The sequence below is a fragment of the Phoca vitulina genome, unplaced genomic scaffold, assembly GCF_004348235.1.
Source record: "Phoca vitulina isolate PV1807 unplaced genomic scaffold, GSC_HSeal_1.0 scaffold66, whole genome shotgun sequence".
Lineage (NCBI taxonomy): Eukaryota > Metazoa > Chordata > Mammalia > Carnivora > Phocidae > Phoca > Phoca vitulina.
Genome location: NW_022589769.1, coordinates 2,906,472 through 2,930,697, shown reverse-complemented (window position 1 = coordinate 2,930,697; position 24,226 = coordinate 2,906,472). Strand labels below are relative to the sequence as shown.

General features: G+C 41.6%; 1 protein-coding gene across 2 annotated transcripts in view; it reads left to right on the top strand.

The window, feature by feature from the left end:
- GRIN2A (glutamate ionotropic receptor NMDA type subunit 2A) overlaps positions 1-24,226 on the top strand; it is a 379,408-nt gene that overhangs the window by 236,692 nt on the left and 118,490 nt on the right. For both annotated transcript variants that reach the window (XM_032392269.1, XM_032392270.1), the window contains one exon: positions 17,149-17,263. In XM_032392269.1, the coding sequence (XP_032248160.1) occupies positions 17,149-17,263 (115 nt within the window). The remainder of the gene's footprint in view (positions 1-17,148; positions 17,264-24,226) is intronic.

Below are 24,226 nucleotides of genomic sequence, written 5' to 3'. Positions count from 1 at the left end.
CCTGTGTTTGTACCACCTGAATTACACTGATGACATTTGGGAAAACAACCTTTTGGTTCCTCTTGGCAGTCAGTTCCTTCTTGAATGTGGTCCATATGGCTCCTTTCTTTCCCTAGATTTAAGCTGTCCAATATGGTCGCCACTAGCCATATGTGGCTATTTAGATCTAAATTAATTAGGATGAAATAAGATTTAAAATTCAGTTCCTCAGTCATACTGTTCACATTTCAAGTGTGCAGGAGCCACAGGTGATGAGTGGCTCCCATCTTGGACATCACAGATAGATGACATTTCCATCCTTGGGGAAAGGTCACTTGGCCAGTATTGTCTCAAGTTGGCTTTTGTTGTTCTTGTTGAACTAGGGAAGCACCCTATCTCCAGATCCCATGCTTAAGTCAATCTCTCCCTCAGCATCCTCACTTCTCGTCACTTGTTCCTGGCTGACCATTCATCCCCCAGCCAGCTCCGAAACTGACCTACTTTTCCAATGTCACCAGGGAGGGCCTGGTGCCAAACCACAGCATGGGACCTCCTCTCGCCGCTCCCCTTCCTGCTTGCTGTTCGGCCAGCTCTGGCCTCACGCCATCTTGCCACTCTCTTTCCCTCTCCTGCTATTGAGGCGAGGATCTCCTCCTACATAGCACTTTCGAGCTTGCCTGAAGGGCCCCACTCTACTTCACACTCCATTTTGTTTTGTTAGTCAAGTGTGAGAAGACATGGCTCCGCCTTTTTCCACACTTCTCTCTACTCTGCCTCATCTGTCTTGCTCTCCCTTTCCCTGGCTTTTCCTTCTCGATAACTTCTCTTCCTTCTTTTGTCCTTTAACTCTTCCTTCTACTCTCCTTACAATTATTTCCCTGTAGCTGGAAACTTAACCCTTAACTATTTGGAAAGCAAATAGAAGAAAGGGCTATACAAGAAAAAAGAAATGCTCTATTCTTTCTATGATTTATACAGGAAAAAAAAAAGATTGCCGAATCCCTCCTTGGTCTAACAATTCTTCTTTGCTCTTTAGGAGGCAAATACATCATTTTCTTCTCCATCAAGGAAGTGGCCTAGGGATGATGGGCAAAGATACAAATATCAGGGCAGTGGCTGGGATTGCAAAGCTGAGTCTTCTGGGGGACACATTTCCACACCAGAAATCCATGGCAGGATATGAGACATTATTATTGCTGAATTTACACAGGGCTGTCAAGTTTCATTACGTGACTGGGCAGCATTTAGACTGCTATTTAGGCCAGGACAAAGTTAACACTGTCCTGATGGTTCTGAGGTATCATCCAGCACGACAGGACATTCTCCACACTGCTGAGGACTCCAGCACTGGCCAGATGAAAATCGGCTCCTGTTCATTCAGCACATGGTCACCAATCCCCCACCATATGCTAGACACTGTGCTCAGGGTGTGGAGCATGCGGTGACAATTCAGACATGGTCTCTCTGTTCCCCAGGAGTTTAGCCTCCAGTAAAGGACATGGTGTGTGTGTGTGTGTGTGTGTGTGTGTGTGTGTGTGTGTGTGTGTGTGAAAAATTATAATACCAATGTGGAAAGGGAGATGCAGAGGAAGTGATGGGAGTTCTCAGGATGGATTGGAGGCTAGAAGCTCAGTGAACCTTTTGGGAAGAGGTGAACTCAGTTTTAGGTGGTCTGAACATGTGAATATTTAGGGGATAAAAATCTTGGTATTCGTTGAGACTTTTGTGACTTTAAATGATAGAAAACCAACTCTCATTGACTTCAGCAAAAATGAAAGAAAAACAAAGCCAGAAGGATGTAGTGGCCCGTTCAACTGGAACGGATGGGGTGTGCCTGTTATCTGGCATATCTAGATCCAGGCCCAAATGATGTCTTCAGATCTCTCTTTCTCGCTCTCTTTTATGTTTCTGTCTGTTATGGTTCATTGTTTCCCACCATGAGATGGGGAAGAGCATCATCTAGGTGTGGATTCACGTACATTCATCACCACGTCTCCTTAAGTCAAGAGAAACAGTTATCCCCTAAAATGCAACTAGTCCCAGAGAAGGAATCTGATTGGATGAGCTTGAGTCAAGTACCCACTGCTGAACCAATCACCATGGTCAGAGATACTCCCATTGGCCAGGTAGGGGAAGATCTAAGGAAATGGAAGTAGCCAGAAAAACAACAAGCTATTACTGCTTTCCCAGTGGAAGGAAGTGTAGGAGCAAAAGCCAAGAAGTGGGAAATCACAAGGACATCATGAGTTGTTTGGGTTTGCTCCAATGCAGGATATGTAAAGAACAGTTTTAGGAAGTAAGATTGGAAGTTAAATTTGGCTAAGGAGCATGGATTTTATTTCTGGACAATAGGGAGCCATTTTAGGCTTTTGAGCAGAGTTTTACATAATCAGGACTGAGGCTTAGGAACATTTATCTGGCAGGTAGACTTATTATGAGTGTGGGGGATGATATATGGGGAATCTAGAGGCCAGGTAAGATGTTGTAACAGTCCAGCCAGGAGTAGAGTGAGTCCTACTTAAGGTGTTCTGGTGGTAAGCAACAGAAATGAACTCTCACTCACTTAATTTAAACAAAAGGAGGTAAGGTAATGAAGAAGGAATCATAGAAAATGTATTGGGGCTTTACTGGGGCGTCTTAAAAAAATCAGAGTAAAAGCTGAGCAGCCCAGTTTTGGAAAGATCAGAAAGTGAGGCGCAGTCACTGATGGAAGAAAGTTACTATTACCCTGAGCCAGATGGAACAATTCCTAGTTTCTGTCTCACCTATTAGGCTTCAAATTCCTAGGAGAGAGAATCTGGTAGATACAGCTTGGGAAGGGGCAACCCCCCCACACCAGACCTATTTTTTTATGTCCAGAGGAAGAATAGACTTTCAGGTATATCTAGAGGACGCCTTTCCCAAAGAAGAGGGCATATTGCGTGTCAGTAAGCCACTCTAGGAGGGAACCCCAGGTTTTGCTAAGGGAAGGAACATGAATATTCTTAAGTTTGAAATTAGAACAGAGTTCACATGAAGGGTCCACGGATGTGTTTTATTTCATTTAAAATATTATTTTTAAGTGAATTTGAGTGCGTCCAGCCGGGATTTTCACTGCTCTCCATAGATAATCTTGCACCTGGCCCATCTCATGCATGGGTTTTACCTGTCCTGTCCTAGGAAGCATGAGAGTTTGTGATTCCTCCTGAGAACTCAACTCATTGTTTGCCCTGGACAAAAACAAAAACAAAACAAAACAAAAAAAAACAAGTAGAAATGGAATAATGGAAGACTAACCAGTATTCTGACAGGTTAGGTCCTCCTGCTGATACTCTTATAGCATCAGGGACTTCAGCTGCAAATAGATTACCACCTGTTGTAATTATTTATGTTGTCGTCCTTACTTCCTGATAATGATTATTTGTTTCTCCCTAAACTCGCTAAGTGACTTTGGAGAAAGGACCACAAGTTTTTTACTTACCATCTTACTCCTGCATGTTGCTGGCATATAGTAGGTGTTTGAATTTATGTGTTTGCTAAGAAATGGATTCGAAGCATTTCAATAGATGTGCTTTGGAGGTATTGCTCTGAATTTATGATCCGTAATTTATGGTCCAGGTTGTTTTTTTTTTTTGAAGGAGTTCAACTATGTTTTTATTTTTTTTAATTTAATTTTATTATGTTATGTTAGTCACCATACAGTACATCATTATTTTTCGATGTAGTGTTCCATGATTCATTGTTTTGATATAACACCCAGTGCTCCATGTAATACGTGCCCTCCTTAATACCCATCACCAGGCTGACCCATCCCCCCACCCCCCTCCCCTCTAAAACCCTCAGTTTGTTTCTCAGAGTCCATAGTCTCTCATGGTTTGTCTCCCCCTCCGATTCCCCCCTTCATTTTTCCCTTCCTTCTAATGTCCTCCGTGCTATTCCTTATGTTCCACAAATAAGTGAAACCATATGATAATTGACTTTCTCTGCTTGACTTATTTCACTTAGCATAATCTCCTCCAGTCACATCCATGTTGATGTAAAAGTTGGGTATTCATCCTTTCTGATGGCTGAGTAATATTCCATTGTATATATGGACCACATCTTCTTTATCCATTCGTCTGTTGAAGGGCATCTCGGCTCTTTCCACAGTTTGGCTATTGCGGACATTGCTGCTACGAACATTGGGGTGCATATGGCCCTTCTTTTCACTACATCTGTGTCTTTGGGGTAAATACCCAGTAGTGCAATTGCTGGGTCATAGGGTAGCTCTATTTTTAAATTTTTGAGGCACCTCCACACTGTTTTCCAAAGTGGCTGTACCAACTTGCATTCCCACCAACAGTGTAAGAGGGTTCCCCTTTCTCCACAACCTCTCCAACATTTGTTGTTTCTTGCCTTGTCAATTTTTGCCATTCTAACTGGTGTAAGGTAGTATCTCAATGTGGTTTTGATTTGAATTTCCCTGATGGCTAATGATGATGAACGTTTTTTCATGTGTCTGTTAGCCATTTGTATGTCTTCTGTGCAGAAGTGTCTGTTCATGTCTTTTGCCCATTTTTTGACTTGATTATTTGTTTTTTGGGTGTTGACTTTGAGAAGTTCTTTATAGATCTTGAATATCAGCCCTTTGTCTGTAGTGTCATTTGCAAATATCTTCCCCCATTCTGTGGTTTGCGTCTTTGTTTTGTTGACTGTTTCCTTTGCTGTGCAGAAGCTTTTTATCTTGAAGTCCCAAAGTTCATTTTTGCTTTTGTTTCACTTGCCTTTAGAGATGTATTTTGAAAGAAGTTGCTGTGGCTGATGTCAAAAAGGTTACTGCCTATGTTCTCCTCTAGGATTTTGATGGATTCCTGTCTCACATTATGGTCTTTCATCACTTTGAGTTTGTCTTTATGAATGGTGTTAGAGAATGGTCCAGTTTCATTCTTCTGTATGTAGCTGTCCAATACTCCCAGCACCATTTATTGAAGAGACTGTCTTTTTTCCATTGCATATTTTTTCCTGCTTTGTCGAAGATTATTTGACCATAAAGTTGAGGGTCCATATCTGGGCTCTCTATTCTGTTCCATTGGTCTATATGTCTGTTTTTGTACCAATACCATGTTGTCTTGGTGATCACGGCTTTGTAATATAGCTTGAAATCAGGCAGTGTGATGCCCCCAGCTTTGTTTTTCTTTTTCAACATTTCCTTGGTGATTCGGGGTCTTTTCTGATTCCATACAAATTTTGGGATTGTTTGTTCCAGCACTTTGAAAGATGTCATTGGAATTTTGATCAGGATGACATTGAAAGTATAGATTGCTCTGGGCAGCATAGACATGTTAACAATGTTTATTCTTCCAATCCATGAGCATGGAATGTTTTTCCATCTTTTTGTGTCTTCTTCAGTTTCTTTCATGAGTGTTCTGTAGTTCCTAGAGTATAGATCCTTTACCTCTTTGGTTAGGTTTATTCCAAGATATCTTAATGGTTTTTGGTGCTATTGTAAATGGAATCGTTTCTCTAATTTCTCTTTCTACAGTTGCTTTGTTAGTGTATAAGAAAGCAACTGATATCTGTGCATTGATTTTGTATCCTGCCACATTACTGAATTGCTGTATGAGTTCTAGTAATTTGGGGGTAGAGTCTTTTGGGTTTTCCACATAAAGTATCATGTCATCTGTGAAAAGAGAGTTTGACTTCTTCTTTGCCAATTTGAATACCTTTTATTTCTTTTTGTTGTCTGATTGTTGTTGCTAGGACTTCTAATACTATGTTGAATAATAGTGGCAAAAGTGGGCATCCTTGTTGTGTTTCTGATATTAAGGGAGAGGCTCTCAGCTTTTCCCCATTGAGGATGATATTCGCTGTGGGTTTTTCATAGATGGATTTTATGAAACGGAGGAATGCTCCCTCTATCCTTATACTCTGAAGAGTTTTAATCAGGAAAGGATGCTGTATTTTGTCAGAAGCTTTTTCTGCATCAATTGAGAGGACCATATGGTTCTTCTCTCTCCTCTTATTAATGTGTTTTATCACACTGATTGATTTGCGAATATTGAACCAACGTTGCGTCCTGGGGATAAATCCCACTTGGTCGTGGTGGATGATCCTTTTAATGAATTGTTGGATCCTATTATCTAGGATTTTCTTGAGAATTTTGGAATCCATATTCATCAAGGATATCGGTCTGAAATTCTCCTTTTTGATGGGGTCTTTTTAACACTGAATGTGCCATGCCCCAGGAAACCCCTCTGTGCTGGGAAAACTGGGATAGTTGTTCACACTACGTATGGAAGTCGGTCAAGAAATGTGTTAATCATAGGACCTCATCACACTCTTAGTAGTCCCGCCGTGAAAGTTCTCAGTTACACTATGTGGTTTTGGTGCACTGAATGTTGGCATCCTTCCTGAGTTCAGAGGTCGAAACTCTAATCCCCAATGTGATGTTATTTGGAGGTGGGGTCTTTGGGAGGTAATTAGGGTCGGACCTCATCTGATGGGATTAGTTTCCTTATAAGAAGAGGAAGAGAGACTAGAGCATGCTCTCTCTCCCTGCCATATTGAGGACATGGTGAGAAGATAGCTGTCTGTAAACCAGGAAGCAGGCTCTCACCAGATGCCAAATCTGCCAGGGCTCCATCTTGGATTTCCAGCCTCCACAGCTGTGAGAAACAAATTCTCATCATTTAAGCTGCTCAGCCTATGGTAGTTTGTTACATCAGCACAAACAGCCTAAGACAGTGGTGTTACCCCCATTTAATATAGGAATGAGCTGAATCTCAGAGGCTTTGCTTATGGAGACGGTGCCCATAATGGTGGGTTTAAAACTCAATCCCAGCTTGTCTATGCTACACCTGCTCTTCTGTCTACCTGATGTTCTCAGAGTCAGAGTCCTGGGTTATGAATTCTTATCTTCAAGAAGGTTATACTGTAGCAGAGGTGGTAAAGTCAGGCAGGTTATGATGAATGCCCAGCCGGGAATCTCCCTCCACATCATATTCATCAAAGACTTGTCTTCTATTTTTCTAGCAGGTGGTAGTATAGGGTTGTATTAGCCAGGGTCCTCTGGAGAAACAGAACCAAGAAGCTATAAAGTAAGATGTTTATTATGAGGGACTCACTCACATGATTATGGAGCTGAGAGGTCCCACGATCTGCTGTCTGCAAGCTGGAGGACCAGGCAAGCCAGTGGCATGGTTTGTGGTTTCAGTGCAAGTCCAAAGGCCTGAGAAGCAGGTGCATAGATCCACAAAGGCAGGTGAAAAATGAATGTCTGAGCTTGAGCATAGAGAGCAGCTTCCCCTTCCTCTGCCTTTTTGTTCATTTCAGACTCTCCACAGATTGGATGATGCCCACCCACATTGGTGAGGGTGGTCTTCTTTACTTACCCTACTAACTCAAATGCTAACCTCTTCCAGAGATATCCTTACTGACCCATTCAGTAGTATTTTACCTGCTATCTGGGCATCCCTTAGCCCAGTCACATGAAATGAACCATCACAAAAGTCTTCAGAAAGAGGTGTCTTTAAAAAATTCACTCCAAGTGACATAGATAACAGAGGTCCTGTCAGAGGGGAGCACAGCACATGAACAATCGGGGTGAGAGCTGAGAGAGGATGTGTCTGATTTGGAGGCGTCAGGGAAACCTTTGTCAGGGAGGCATTTTTTGAGATGGTCTTGAAAGGTGGCCACTAAACATGGTGGACGGGATGAGAAGGAATTATGGCTACTGAATATTGTGTGGACAAAGTCATGTGACCTGGCTTCTTGTCACCACTTGGTCCTGGATTTGGTGTTCAGTTTGGAAAACAGTGGTGTTTCCTGAGGTGAAGATTAATGCACCGCTTTGTGAATCAAGTCAATAACTGTTGAGCACGCTGTGCCCGATGGCATGGCTCTAGATAAACATGAATGACTGAAGCCAAGACCTGATCTCTGCTTCTGTTGAGACTAAATGTGTGAATGTGAAATTTTTAGGGAACGGTTGGGGATGATGTATCGCTAAGGGCTATAACATGAGGTGTGGATTAAAATGAACTAAGAAAAGGAAAGATTATCAGGAAAGACCAGATGGGAGAAATGGAGCTTGATACTCAGCTTTACCCTCCCCCAAAAGGTATTGGGCTTAGATTGAAGATAATGGGGAGGGAAGACATTTTGAGCGAGAGGAACAGAATACACTAAGATATGGGGGTAGGACTAGATGCACTATATACTGGGAGGGGAATCAGGAGAGAGGATCAAATACTGCAGAGCTAGGAAGGAAACAAAGAAATATACAGTACGATGCCCGCTTTTTTCAGAGAAGGTTAACTGAGATGCAGAGAGGCCAACTGGGAACTGGTGCAGCTTAATTCAAAGGCTTTGGACTGTATTTTGGTTCAGATACTTGCTCTAGCACTTAAACCAGACAGGATCAATTTTGTTTTCAAGTGACAGAAAGCCTAAAACACAAAAGTGGCTTCAGTAGGGTAGGCATTGAATTGTCTCTCTTGTAAAAGAAGTCCAAAGGTAGACCAGGGCTTGTATGCTGTTGCATGGTGTCAGGGACCCGGGCTTCTCTGCCTTGTGGCTTTGCCACCCCTCGCCAGTGGCTTCCACCTCACAGTCCAACATCGCTGCTAGTGCTCCTGCCATCGTGTCTGCATTGCAGCCAGCAGGAAGGAGGAAGGAGCAAAGAAGGGTCCATCCCTTCCATATATGATACCTCTTATACGTTATGAATATCATGCCTTCTCCCTTGCTTTGGGCCAGAACATAGCCACATGGTCATGCTTAGCTATACGGAGGGCTGGGAAATGTAAACTTAATTACAGAAGGCCATGTGCACAGCTAAAAATGGGGGTTTCCGTTTACTAAAGTGGAAGAGGAAAGAGGATAACGAAGAACAACCAGAAGTATCCGACACCCTGTGTAGCCTTTGGCACCATCATAAAATCCTCCGCGCCTCTGTTCTTTCTCTGTAAAATGGGATAATCCACACTTAATTTTTGGGGTAAAAATTCAGGTGGCGTATGGAAAGTATTTTGTCCAACATTTAACACCTATTTGGTGCTAAATATGTTTTTGTCCATATTTTTTTAGAGGAAGTCATCATTACTCACATATCCCGGGAGGTAAAACAAGATCCTCAGTCTGCCAAGTGGAAGACCAGGGTGTTTGTGTGCTGCAGTATTGAGGAACAGCTCCTTAATTGTTTTCTGGCTTGTTGGTTTTATTGATTGATATGAGCAGTAGAATGTTTTTCCAATAATAATTTATAAGGCAGTGCAGCATATTAGTGATTCAAGTGGAGGTGGGATTATAGAGGCTTCCCCCTCACCCCCAACCTTTTTCCTCTGCCTTTGAGTTCCTTCATCAGATCCCCAGGGACCCATGGAGCACAAGTGGACACCCACTGGACAGACAGATAAAGCAGGGCTCATTGTCAGAGAGTGAGAAAATATGACAGAACTGAGGCCTTTCATTCCCTCAGTAAGTAGGTGATGAGCATCTGCTTTATGCCAGGAATGGTTCCTGGTTCTGGAATGGGGTGCAGGTGAGAACAAGAGAAAAATGCCCTGTCCTTATGGAGTCTGTATTCTTGGGGGGGGGGTAATCCAGAAATTCTTGGATACAATCGCACTTTGAATTGATTTGCATCATCTCATTCTGCATACTGTGTGTGTGGCGGGGGGTGCTGGACGCGTGCGTTTGGGGAAGGGCCCGTGCACGGGCTGGGAGCTGGTGAAGGCACCATGCATGTGGCCTAAAGAGGGGAGAGGGTTGATGCCCATCAGGGAATGGTTCATGGAAGATGAGGGGTTGCTCAGGCACACATCAGAGTTGGGGGGATTCCAAACCACCGCAAGAATGCTGCAGAGAGCAAAAAAAAAAAAAAAAAGAAAAAAAAAAGAAAATGTTTTCAAAGAATGGGAGTGTCCTGAGGAGTGAAAAGAGGCTCCAGAGAACAGTGACTGTTTTCAGAAACATGTAAATTACATGACAGAAAAACAAGGGTGACACCCAAAAGCAGTTCGAGGAGGCATTTCAGGCAGATTGTGATTTGGGGGGAAAAAAAATATAAAACCCGAGGGGGAATGTGGGAAATGGTGAAGCAGATGGGAAATTAACCAAAAATTGAGAAACACTAAATGGGTTATAGTGGCATTTGTGAGACAGTAAAAGAATTAGTCTGAAGGGAAATGGTGAATAATAAATATGTCTCGAGAACATTTCAAATAATCAGATTTGGAAGTTAAAGGAGACTTATGACCATAAAGACGAAAGAGAGAAAATAGAAATTAGAGGGAATGAGACATTTTAAGTGAGAGTTCAAGGAATTTTGGCAGCCCATATATGGTTGGCTTTTGATGGGAGGACAGAGGGACCCCTGGTCACAGCCATGAGAAGTATGGCCTTAAAAAGACCAGGCTGCATCTGGGGTGGGGTGTTAGAAAATATGACAGGGTGGGGAAATAGTAAAAAAAAAAAATGCATAGGAAATGTCTGTAAATCTTAGCTATTTATTAGTGACAGCCATAACCCAGGCATAGTGCTGGGCATTTTAAGGGCACCGTCCCTAATGCTACCCCTAAACCCAGGAGTTGGGTAATGGTGAGCTGCAACCACATGAGACTGTCTTGACTAATTCATATGGTTGAACCTCATCCAATTTTTACAAGGAAAGAAATGAAGGCTCAGAGAATTTTAAATACACTGCCCAACATGAAACAGTTGGGAGTGCAGAGCCAGGCTTTTGATCCCTCTTCTGTTTTCCAACAACGTAGAAATAGCAATTCATTGTTGTATTCATCAGCCCCAGCTATGTGCCAGGCACTCTGTTTGGCACTAGAAATATGATACTAAAGGCGGAAGAGGTCCCTGCCTTCATGATGCATACCGTCTACTGGTTAAAAAAAAAAAAAAAACCAAACCCAAAACCAATGACAATCTAGAAGAGCTGTCCAAAAGCAATAGAAGGCTAGCCTTGTGTAATCTTAAACTTTCTGGCAGCACATTAAACGAGTAAAAAGAAGCAGATGATATTAATCTTAATAATATGTCTTATTTCACCCAAGATGTCTAAAATAGTTCAACATGAAATCAATATAAAATGATTCAGGAGATCTTCTCACATGATTTTTTTCTACGGAAGCTCCAGATCCAGTGTGTATTATGCCCTTATGGCACCTCTCCATTCAGACTCAGGTCTTAGTGTTGTGTATGTCATGGACAATAAAAAAAAAAATCAAAACAACAACCAAAAAGCCAACTACTTGGCTTTGCCATCAACGGTTGATAATAATACAGAAGTGGACCCTCTGCAAACCCCAGGAGCCCCCACCTGGCCACATTTTGCCAGCATGCTTTCCTGTATTTATTGCTCCTGATGGAAATACTGAAGATGTAATTTGAAGCTTAGCAGCCACTAGAATTTCTGATATTTCATCTGGTCACTAAAAGCTTATAATCCATTTTTGAGAGATAAACAAAATAGTGATAAGATTTTACTGTTTAATACAAGTACCCAGCAGGTGTTAATGCGGACCAAGCAATGGGGTGTGTAATGGGATTTCCCTAGGTAAAGAATTTTGCTCGGGAGCTAGTTTAAATGGGAAGAAAGTCTGAGAAAATATGAATCGTCTTTCCTAGAAATTGAATGGGGGAATTGAAGATAATAGGTGCTTGCATCCTGCCAACTTCATAATGAAATTACTGTTCAGCAAAAAATTCTGTAAGAGGGTCTCCCCCCCCATACATACCCAAGGGACTGAAGACTGTTAATAAAAAACAAAAGGAAAAACAATAAAACAATATTAATGTTGAGTTTACAGACTCATCGGTCCAGATTATTGAATCTTAACACAGAAAACTAGGGAGCATAACATCCATATAGTCGTTTCCATGTAGTCCAAAGAGGCGTGATTGCATCTAAATCATCACCCTGCTCATTCCATCTGATTTCACCACAAGATGGGAGAAAAGGGAATGAGTAGAGGAAGTAGAAATGGAGGATTAAAGAAGAGGGAGGTTTGAGTAAATTCACCTGGCAAATCAAAAGAAAATCTGGATGCCCAATAGTACATGCTAGCTCCTTGATTCAAATGATGACTGTGATGTTTGGGTCGCACCACACGTAACCCTGTGAATGGCTCTCGCCAGGGCCACATATCTAGGTCAAAACCAAAGCATTTGCTCTCTGGTCTGCCTTTTCCAAAATAGATAACAAACTGGATATTTCCGAACCTCTTGATAATTGACTGGAATTTTCAGTTCATCCACCTTTAGGTAATTGGGTAGATCCACCCTGAGCTCTGTGCATCCCAAAGTGTTGGACAAATCAAAACCTGGCCTGATAGCTAATTTGATTCAACAACATCAACCATAATAATAAATTAATAACCTCTGAGTTTGGGGCAGCAAATACGGAGACTTGGTAACTGATTTCCTACTAGCTCTGGTAAAGGCCCCTCGCTGGTGGTCTTTGTCTGCAGTGTTTATCGGAGATTCCGTGAACAGTCTTCCATCCTGTTCTGTGGTTCTATACCATTGGTTTGGTGGTTTCCTCCCTGCAGTGCATTGCCACCCCTTGCTCCTGGCCATACACCCCTCCAGCCCTTGTTCTTCCTTCCACTTTGTTTCCTGATGCCTGCTCTACCTCTGCAATAGAATTGGCCACTTTATTCCTCATGCTCTTCGCCAGCCTACTTCATACATATCTCTAATTTTACGCTTGCTGTTCTTGACTGCAGTTATGTATTGCAGAAATATGTTTGTTTACTTTATCATTTTTCCTACCACAGTTCTTAGCACAGGTCTTGACACGTAGTAGGTACGCAAATATGTCTATTGGATGGATAGATGAATGAATGTATTGACGGATGGATGGATGGATGGACAGAAGGATGGACAAATGGATGTAGACATGGATGGGTGGCACTTCTGGTGATGATCTTTTAACATACTCAACCCCCAAACATGAACTCCAGCTCTACAGTGTGCCAGACAATATAATAGGGCTAAAAATAACCATGGGGAACAAAACCAAAAGTCAACTGGAAAAATATAAACAACTTAGTTTAGACCCCCCCCGATTATAATGGAAGATTTTTAGCCATAAACAAAAATGAAGTTGTCCTCCAATGCAGAGAAAGAAGCATTTTTATTTCTGCTTCTCTTGCCAGCAAATCTATGCATCACTCCTTTATTTAAAACCTTTCATGGATCTCCCCTGCCTTCTGAACAAAATCCAAACACTTTAGGGTGGCATTCAAGGTCCTTTAGGATCTGGCTTCATGGATCCTCTCCAGAGAAATCCCACTGCCCCTTAGCTTATTAAGCTATTCCCTGTTTTCCCCCAGCATGTGTTATGCTGCTGACCTTTGCTGACTCTTCTTTTCTCAAGGTGATGCCTTTGCTCAGAATTCTTTTCTCCTTCTCCTTCTCCTTTTTTTTTTTTTTTTAAAGTAGACTTCATGCTCAGCACTGAGCCCAATGCAGGGCTTGAACTCATGACCCTGAGACCAAGACCTGAGATGAGATCAAGAGTCGGATGCTTAACCGAGGGAACCACCGAGGCTCCCCTCTCCCACATCTTCTTAACTCTTTCACTCTTCAAGATTCCCCAGGAAGCCCCGCCCCCAATCCCTTAGGTTCAGTGAGGGGCCCTCCTCTGCACTCTCACTTCTCCCACTTACTGAGCATCCCTGCATGAGCGGCGTTTTCTGTGCTGGCATGTTTATGTGCCTATGTTGCTGGGTGGTGAACATGTGGGTAGGAGGGCGGACAGACACTGTGGTTTTTATTTCCGTATCTATAGGACTCCCCATAGGGCCTGACACATAATAGACATGCAGCAAATTGTTGTTGAATCAACAAAATATCCTACTAGGAAATGATCACAGATGCCTCACGTGCACCAAATAGAAGAGTGATTACTCTTTGCTCCTTCTGGAATTGCAGTGGTTTATTTATTCTGTTTTTTAGCAGACACTATTTGCAGAAAATTTGGAGAACGCAAAGATACACAAAAGAAAATAAAAGGTACCTGTAATCCTTTTATGCATAGACAAACCCTATTTTTATCCTCTTCTGCTTGTTTAACATGAAAGAGTGAGCATTTTCTCCTCTCCATTAACTTGTCATCAAAAACATGATTTTTAAAAACCCAAATAGTTCATTGAGTGGATACACAATATTTGTTCTTTGCCTTTTCCCCAATTTCTTTACCATGTCCTAGGAGACCTGATTCTCCTTCCCCATGACACAGCCTGCACTGTGGCGGCCCAGGGGCAGATATGTGACCAGTTAGGACCATCTCTTGTTTTTGAATTTTTTATACTCTATTTTTATACTCTATTTCTCCCCCTTAATATTTTACTTCTTCAGCTGCTTCTGGTGTTAAAGGAGTATAAAGTAAGAAAATGCCACGGTCTTGAGATACCCTGTCTCTCTGGGGTCTCTGAATATTCAACCTACCGTATTGCATTAATTGAGTATCTGTTAAGTGGTATGTTCTCTTGGAAGTCTCCAGCAATATCACCTTTTCCTCAAGATACAAGGGGATGTGGACTCCTGGGGATTTTCCCATCCAAATCCTGGGAGGGGAGCTCTGCCTTGCCTCCCTCCCCATCCACATCCAGCCTGCCTACAGGCAAGGTGGTTTTGAATAGTGGTGGAGGTAAGATGATCATAAGGCAGAAAGACGTCCTGTGCAATGAAAGTGCTAGGACAATGGTTGAATACACAGATGTTATATAAGGCAGATACTGAGGCCAGTGTTGTCCTTGTTGCTTCTCTCTCCCCAACCTTCACATCAACTGAATACCTGCTAAATATTCTCCACTTGGTCCTATTTGTGGCGACTCATACTCCTCCTTCTCCTCCTCTGTTGGGCCACAACAGAGCCAAAGCCAAGATCATCTCTGACATGGAGAATAAGCACAGTGTAACCTAACCCCCTGTATCCACTCTGGTCCCCTCCAGCCCATTCTCTACATAGCCTTCAAGTCATATTCTACAAGAAAAATCTGACTGTATCATCTCCATGATTAAAACCTTCAGTGTGTGTTAGCCGTTTGTGTGTCTTCTTTGGAGAAGTGTCCATGTCTTCTGCCCATTTTTTGTGACTGGATCATTTGTTTTTTGGGGTGTTGAATTTGAGAAGTTCTTTATAGATCTTGGATACCAGCCCTTTATCTGCAATGTCATTTGCAAATATCTTCTCCCATTCCATGGGTTGCCTCTTAGTTTTGTTGACTGTTTCCTTTGCTGTGAAGAAGCTTTTTATCTTGATGAAGTCCCAAAAGTTCATTTTTGATTTTGTTTCGCTTGCCTTTGGAGACGTGTCTTGAAAGAAGTTGCTGTGGCCGATGTCGAAAAGGTTACTGCCTATGTTCTCCTCTAGGATTTTGATGGATTTCTATCTCACATTGAGGTCTTTCATCCATTTTGAGTTTATCTTTGTGTATGGTGTAAGAGAATGTTCAATATCACTAGCCATCAGAAAAATACAAATCAAAACCTCAATGAGATACCACCTTACACCAGTTAGAATGGCAAAAATTAACAAAACAGGAAACAACAAATGTTGGTGAGGATGTGGAGAAAGGGGAACACTCTTACACTGTTGGTGGGAATACAAGCTGGTACATCTACTCTGGAAAACAGTATGGAGGTTCCTCAAGATGTTAAAAATAGAGCTACCCTATGACTCAGCAATTGCACTACTAGGTATTTATCCCAAAGATACAGATGCAGTGAAAAGAAGGGGCACATGCACCCCAATGTTCATACCAGCAATATCTACAACAGCCAAACTGTGGAAGGAGCCGAGATGCCCTTCAACAGATAAATGGATAAAGAAGATGTGGTTCATATATATAATGGAATATTACTCAGCCATCAGAAAGGATGAATACTCACCATTTGCACTGACCTGGATGGAACTGGAAGGGATTATGCTAAGTGAAATAAGTCAAGCAGAGAAAGACAATTATTGTATGGTTTCATTCATATATGGAACATAAGGAATAGCGTGGAGGACCATAGGGGAAGGAGGGAAAACTGAAGGGGAAGAAATCAGAGAGGGAAACGAACCATGAGAGACTATGGACTCTGGGAAACAATCTGAGGGTTTCAGAGGGGAGGGGGTGGCGGAGTGGGGGTAGCTGGGTAATGGGTATTAAGGAGGGAACGTGTTGTAATGAGCACTGGGTGTTATATGCAACTAATGAATCATTGAACGCTACATCAAAAATTGATGTGTACTATACAGTGGCTAACTGAACAAAAACAACAAACCTTCAGTGTGTTCCTACTGTTTTAAAAGAAAGACAGAACCCTTTAACATGGCCTGAGAAGCTTTGCATTATCTCCCCTATTTACCTTAACCACACCACATCCCACATTTCTTCTGTCTCTCTCTGCTTTGGTCTCACTGGTTTACAGTTTGTGTGTACTGCCACAGAGCCTTTGCACATGCTGCCCTTTTTGCCTAGAATTTGCTTATGTCTTTTTTTTTTTTAACCTAGTTAATGCTGATTCATCCTTCCAGTGAAGCCTGGAAGTCTTCCTTATAGAAGTCTTGCCGGACCCCTGTTTCACTTCTACATAGCACACCCACCTCGCTATTATAACACTTGTCATAGATCTGTAATTAATTAATGCCTGTCCTCTCCTTTAGACTATAAGCTTTATGAGGAAAGGGATCGTATTTGTTTCCTTATTTATCCTCAGCCAAGTAGCTGAGTCCTGGCATGTAGCAAGCATTTAATAAGTATTAGTGGAATGAGTAATGAATAGATGCGATACCATTTCTTTGAAGTTGCATCCCATATGGTTAATGAGGCAGCAGCTTCCTTTAGGGAAGCTTGTTAAAACATAATAGAATATGCTTTAAGATCCTCCTGTAGTGTCATATGAACAGAGGTCTGTGGGTGTGGCAGGACAGAAAGGTTCCATCCCATGTGCTAATGACAATCAGTTACTAACATCTATATAGGATGGGGGATTCTGAGAGTGAGTACAGGCTCATGGGAACGAGTGCCTGGCCAATTAGCAGCGCCTGCATGGGTACTAATACTCCCACAGATAGAGGCCACTTGTCATGGATGATCATGGCCATGTAAGTCTCCATGTTCCGAGTGTTACACAGTGGTGCCTTCCACTCAACTGACCTCTTTCCTTCTTCCCTAAAAACTTGTCTTTCTCTCTTCTTCTCTCTAGATTTATGGTCAATGTGACATGGGATGGCAAAGACTTGTCCTTCACTGAGGAAGGCTATCAGGTGCATCCCAGACTGGTGGTGATTGTGCTGAACAAGGACCGAGAATGGGAAAAGGTGAGCATCCTTCTGCATGTTGGTAATGCAGGGTGGGGATGAATGCATGGGCAATGGAAGGGCTCGACTTAATTCTTTTCCCAACACATTTCCTGCTGAGCTGCTCCAGATTCCATCCCACGACCAGGAGCAGATCTTTCTTGGAACGAGGTGAACCAAATATCATAAGGTGTAGCTGGAATGCTTTTTCTGGGTGAACTGTGGTAACCGTGTGCTGTTCCTTGTGTCAGCTTCTCCAATCTCATTAGGAAGGGTCCTTGAAGGACTTAGGATAAATAATTTAAAGACTAAAGGTTGGTTCACATTGTTGCAATAGCAAATGTTTACTGTATAGCAGTGATCACACCAGTTTGCCTACACCCCATATTAAGTACCATATTTACACATTTTGCCATATAGATAAACCCCTGTATTTTCATTGACATAGTCTTTTACTTTAAGTCAACTAATTTCCCAAACTTAAGTGTATCACTTGTGCAAATCACAGGTTGGAGAGGGAGATTATATTTCTTGTAAAGCACATTTTCTAGTACATATATATTAACTATTGAAAATATAAAACATAACTCTGCAGGAAAAAAAATCATCACACATCCCACCTGAGCCGGGTCCTGAGTCAGACAGGGGAGACGTCATGGGGGATTTACAGATGACCCCACACGAACAATGACAATATCTACCCCATTTGCCCTCTCTCCACCAAATCCCAAATTAGTCGCCACACAATCACATAAAGAGTAGAACAAAAAATATCGAAAGGAAGCCTGGGTCGTTATCTTGTCTTTCTTGACAAGCAAGGCATGGCTTCTAAACTGCCTCAAGCAGCTTGAGATTTCTGTTCACTTTGCACTTCAGATGGAGGCTTGAGAGATCCTATGGGTAGGAAGATGCAGGATGTGGAGTGGGAGATGTACATAATTCACTAGGATCAGAAGAAAGTACTGTGCAAACAGAAGCACTGACTTTGGGGGATCTGTGATGGATGCCTAGAAGGAAAGATGAAGAGAAAGCTTTGGAAGATTTTGCCTGCTACACCCAACAGCTACAAAAGAAACTTTCCTTCAAATGTACTTAGAAAAGGACCCAAGTAGACTGCGTTCTGGAACATAAAACAAGTCTTGATATATTTCAAAGGATGGAAATCATGCAGAATGCATTCTTTGACCACACAGTGTTAAAATAAATGAATCACAGACCTGTACCTCTGAAACAAATAATACATTATATGTTAAAAAAAAAAAAAAGAAGAAGAAGAAGATAGTAGGAAGGGAAAAATGAAGGGGGGGAAACCGGAGGGGGAGATGAACCATGAGAGACTATGGACTCTGAGAAACAAACTGAAGGTTCTAGAGGGGAGGGCGGTGGGGGGATGGGTTAGCCTGGTGATGGGTATTAAAGAGGGCACGTATTGAATGGAGCACTGGGTGTTATATGCTTTAATGAATCATGGAACACTACATCAAAAATTAATGATGTAATGAATGATGACTAACATAACATAATAAAATAAAATTTTTAAAAAATCAGAAAATTAAAAAAAAAGTTAGTAATAAAAATAGATCCAGAGAATCCCCAGATGTTTGGAAATAAGATAACATCTCTGAATAGCCCATGGGTCAAAGAAGAAATCAAAAGATATTAGCAAATATTTTGAATGAAATGACAATGAAAACACAACATATCAAATTTGAAGAATAAAGTGGAAGATGTGCTAAGGGGGAAGTTTATAGCTTTAAATGCTTATAATTAAAAAAATCAAGGCAAGTGTAAAGTCAGTGATTTAAGCTTCTACATTAAGAAGCTAGAAAAAGAAGAGCAAAGTAAACCCAAATGAAATAGAAGGAAGAAAATCACAAATATAAGAGTAAAAATCAAAGTAGAACACAAAATATAGAGAAGATCAACAAAGCCAAAAGGTAGTTCTTTGAAAAGATTAATGAAATTTGTAATTTCTAGCAAGAGTGATCACACAAAACAGAGAAAACACAAATACTAATAAAAAATACTAAAAATGCAGGGCGCCTGGGTGGCTCAGTCGTAAAGCATTTGCCTTCAGCTAAGGTCATGATCGCAGGGTCCTGGGATCGAGCACCACATCGGGCTCCCTGCTCCACAGGAAGCCTGCTTCTCCCTCTCCCACGCCCCCTGCTTGTGTTCCCTCTCTCGCTGTGTCTCTCTCTGTCAAATAAATAAATAAAATCTTTAAAAAAAATACTAAAAGTGCAAGAGGAGATATCACCAAGACATTACAGATCCTGCAGACATCAAAATGATAAAAAAATATTACGAATAATGTATGCCAACAAATTCCACAACGTAGATAAAATGGGTATATTTTTTGGGGGAAAAAAAAACTCACAAATTTCCAAAACTGACCTAAAAAAGAAATAGTCTGAAGTCTCTAAGTTTCTAAGCTCTAAACTTGCTACAAAATTGAATTTATGACTAAAATCTTCCCCATTTCAAAAACAAAAAAAACTCCTGACCTAGATAGCTTGGCTGTGAATTCCATCAGACATTTTAAAAAGAAATAACACCAATCTACACAGTGTTTCAATATATTAGTAATCATAATCCAGCAATATATTAAAAAAATAATACACCATGGATAAATGTTATTTATCCTATGAACTCAAGATTGGTTTAACATTCAAAAAATAAATCAGTGTAACTTACCATATTAATATAATAAAGGAGAAAATTGTATGGTCATCTCAATAGATGCAGAAAAAGCATTTGACAAAATCTAATATATCCATTCATGGTAAAGGAAGGGAGATTTCTCAATCTGATAAAGGTTATCTATGAAAACCCTATAACTGACATCTCATATAGTGATGAAATGATGAAAATAAATCCATAAACATGCATTCAATTGCTTTTTGATGAGTAATTATGACAATGGGGGAAAGGAACGTCTTTTTTTTAAAAAAGATGCATTTATTTTAGACCGAGAGCTTGGGCACGAGTGGGGGGAGGGACGGGGAAGAGGGAGAGGCAGAGAATCTCAAGCAGACTCCACACTGAGCGTGGAATCTTACACGGGGCTCAATCTCACGACCCTGAGATCATGACCTGAACCAAAACCAAGAGTCGGACACAACAGACTAAGCCACCCAGACACCACAAAAAGAAAGTCCTTTTAATAAATGGTGCTAGATCCACCAGATATCCACATGGAAGAAAAATACCTTGACCCGTAGCTCACATTATACATAAAAATTACTTAAATTTCAGACCTAAATGTAAAAGCTAAAACTGTAAAGTGTTTAGAAGAAAATTTAGGAGGATATTGCTGTGATCCAAGAAAGCAGAATGCAAAAGGCGTTTGGTGTACAGTAAAAATAATAAACTGGGGGCGCCTGGGTGGCTCAGTGAGATAAGCGTCTGCCTTTGGCTCAGGTCATTTTCTCAAGATCCTGGGATTGAGCCCCGCATCGGGCTCTCTGCCGAGAGGGGAGTGTGCTTCTCCCTCTCCCTCGGTGCTCTCTCTCTCTCACACACACACATACACATGCATTCTCTCTCTCTCAAATAAATAAAAATCTTTAAAATATATAAATAGACTGGACTCCATCAAACATCAAAATTTAAAAATTTTTTAATTTTTCTCATGTACAGACACTGTTAGAAAATGAAAAAGGCAAGCCCCAGATTGGGAAAAAATATTAACTCTGTGTATATCCCAAAGGGCTCATATCCAGAATATATAAAGAACTCCAATAAATGAATAATAAAAAATAAAACAACACAAAAGTGGGAAATTAAGTTAGACACTGAAATGGCCAATAAGTTAGTGAAAACATGCTTATGACCATCAGAGACATGCAAACTAAAACCATAATGATATATCACTTCACACCCACTGAATGGCTAAAATGAAAAAGAGTGACAATACCAAGTGTTGGTAAGGATATGGAGCAACTGAATCTCTTATATATGGCCAGTGGGAATGTAAAATTAAAACCACCATGGAAAAGTGTTTGGCAGTTTCTTATAAAGTGAAAAATATACACAAACCTTCCAACCCAGCAGTTATACTCCTGGGTATTTACTGTAAAGAAATATAAACTTATACCCCAAAAGTAATATTTGTATAAGAATGTTCATTGCAACTTTATTCATCAGAGCAAAACATCAGAAGGAATGCCAGTGTCCATCAGCAAGGAGTGGATAAATAAATTATGGTATATTCATAAAGTGGAATGCTACTCATTAATAAGGAATGAACTGGTAACACCTAGAACATGGATGAATTTCCAAAACAGGCAGTCAATAGGAAAGGGCACAGGGAGCTTTCTAGAGTTATGGCAATGTTTCATATCTTGAACATTTGTCAAAATGTGTCAAACTGTCACCCAAGATCTGTTTATTTTAGTGCATTTCATTGAACCTTAATTCAAAACAATTTTTGAAACCCTTCAAACTGAGATACCCAGCACAGTTAACTACCAGCATTTACTGAGTTTTCATATTTAACTCCCAGACCTGAATACTAGTTATATCAACAATAACCATTGTTTATTGAACACTTACTCTATTTCTCCTCTAGGTGGTATACCCAAGCACTGAATCACACTTCATTCATTCATCCAACAAATATTCAGTGCCAACTACGTGCCAGGCACTATTCTTGATACTTGGAATCTATCAGTGAACAAGAGAGACAAAAAAAGTTTTGTACTCATGGAACTTAGATTCTAGTCTGCCTGTGCCAGAGGGTGGGGTGGGAGTCTGTGTTTTTTGTGATGCTTGAGGAAAACATTGGATTCTAGTTAACTGAAATCTGGTATACCCTGTGGCCCACATCGCCATCACTGAGCTGGGCTCCTTTGTACATCTGGGACGCTGAACATGCTGGGTTTTTGTTTTTGTTTTTACCTGTAATGTTTTCCTGTACCCACACCTTCTTTTATCCATCCTTCAAGTTCTGGGTTTTCTTTCCTCTTACAAATGCAAAGCCAACATGCAAATTACTTTTTTCCTATTCTTCATAGGCGATAGGGAACGTGGGCCTTTTCTGCCTTCTGTCGTTTTGTTTTGGCGTTATTTTTCAACCATTTGAAGTTACACAACCTGAGGATCACTGGGGAGCTGTGAAATCGTTCTCCTTGGTTGGATTTCACCCGTCCTGGGTCAGACTTGGCTCACACCTGTGAATTTTCAGTGCTGCCTTTGGATCTAGCTCATTTGCCAGGGAGCCTGTTTACGGGGGGGCCACTGCCACACAGGTGATAGCATTTCGTAAAAGAAGGCTGCCCTTGATATCCTCCGTTTCCAGATACAGAAAATGCCCTTTTAATATTTTGTGTGTCCTCCTTCAAATTCTTATTGAAATACAACAATTTCTCAAAAAGGCAGCTCAGGGAATTACTGCCGAATTGAGCTTAGAATGTACAAATGCTTCCTGTAATTCTGCTATTCTCTTGGCACTCAGGGGATCCAGTTCTTCAGAAATAACTCCTTGTGCTTCTGTCTTGAAGAAAGAGGAAGCCAGTGGAGCAAGTAAATACCAGTCATGTTATCCTTCAGCCTGCCTGCCGGCAGCATATAGGATATAGCAGGTCATCAGAGGGGGCAGCCTGCGGAAGGAGGGAGCTGTTATTCTGGGGCTCAGAGGCGACTTCTCTCTATCTCTGAGGTCACCCAGTGGCGTCACGGGAAGCAGCAGCTTGTAAGGAGGGAGTCTTGGAAATTGTGACAAGCCCTTGGAGGGGCCTTTGCTTTCTGCCGGGCCCTTGTTTGTGGCTGGCATGGATTATTCCAGTGCCATGACCAATGCCTGCTTGTGTCTAGCAGACATAGAACTCAGCGCTAAGCAGGCTTCCTCTTACAAATCAGGACTCCCGTGCTCTTTGCCTTTCCTTTTCTCCAGTGGGTTTTGCTCTGCCTTGGAGCTTGGTGGGTCTTGGAGCAAGGCCTCCCAGAGATGTTTGAAAACAGCAATTGGCAGCCCAGGCCAGTACAACCAGTAGTCCCCGGGCACCAACTCTATGGCCACCATTATTTCAAGCACCAGGGCTTATCCAAGGATGAGTAGGAAACCATCCCGCTCCTCAAGTGGCTCATCACCGAGCCTTTGCTGGGGTGAGAAGGGTGAACTTGACTCAGCCAGCTGGGGAGTCTCCAAGGTGATAGGGCTTGGGTTTGAGTATAGACTGGATTTCTCCAACTTGAATAAATTTCTCATTAACTACCTGAAAAAAAAATGCTTTGGGAATAATTCTCTTTACCATTTTTGGGTTACACTAGCTTTAAAATGAAAATATATGTATGCATATACACGTACACATATACACATACACATAGACTAGCTTTAAAATGGAGATAGAGAGACAGAAAGGGAGAGAGAGAGTCAAAGAAAGATTTTGAAAGCAGTTTTTGAATTTTTTGACCTCAAGCATAAATAGGGCAAAACCCATACCTATTAAAGTAAAATAATCCTCTTATTTTCTAGAAAAGCAGTAATTAAGGATGATAGCGATGCCCCAGAAGACATGAGAGACCCATCATGTCTTCCCAAACCAAGAGTCTTGTTCCCATGCTCTGATGCATCTGCCTCCCCTTTCTCCTCCCCAGTCTGTTTGCATTCTCACTGGGGACCTTGGTGCCAGCTGCCTTCCTCACAGGATGACTCCCAGATCCCTCACACCAGCCCAGACCTCCCGATCTCCACGCTTGCTTGCAGAACACCCCCATGCGGAGAGCCCACAGACCTCCAACTTCCTCTTGTCAAAAGCCAAAATCACTGTCTCCCCCTCCCAAATATGGTCATTCTCCTGTGTCCCAGCACAGACATCTTCATTCTTATCCTCCCAGTGAAGGATATTCGGTTGTCATTGGCTCATGCTCTGCTCCTTGATATTCCTGTTCCTTTGAGCGTTTTTCCAATTTTTCCAAGGACACCCTTCCTGGATAATCTCAAATGGGTTGGGTCCTTTCCACCTCATTCTACAGACCTGT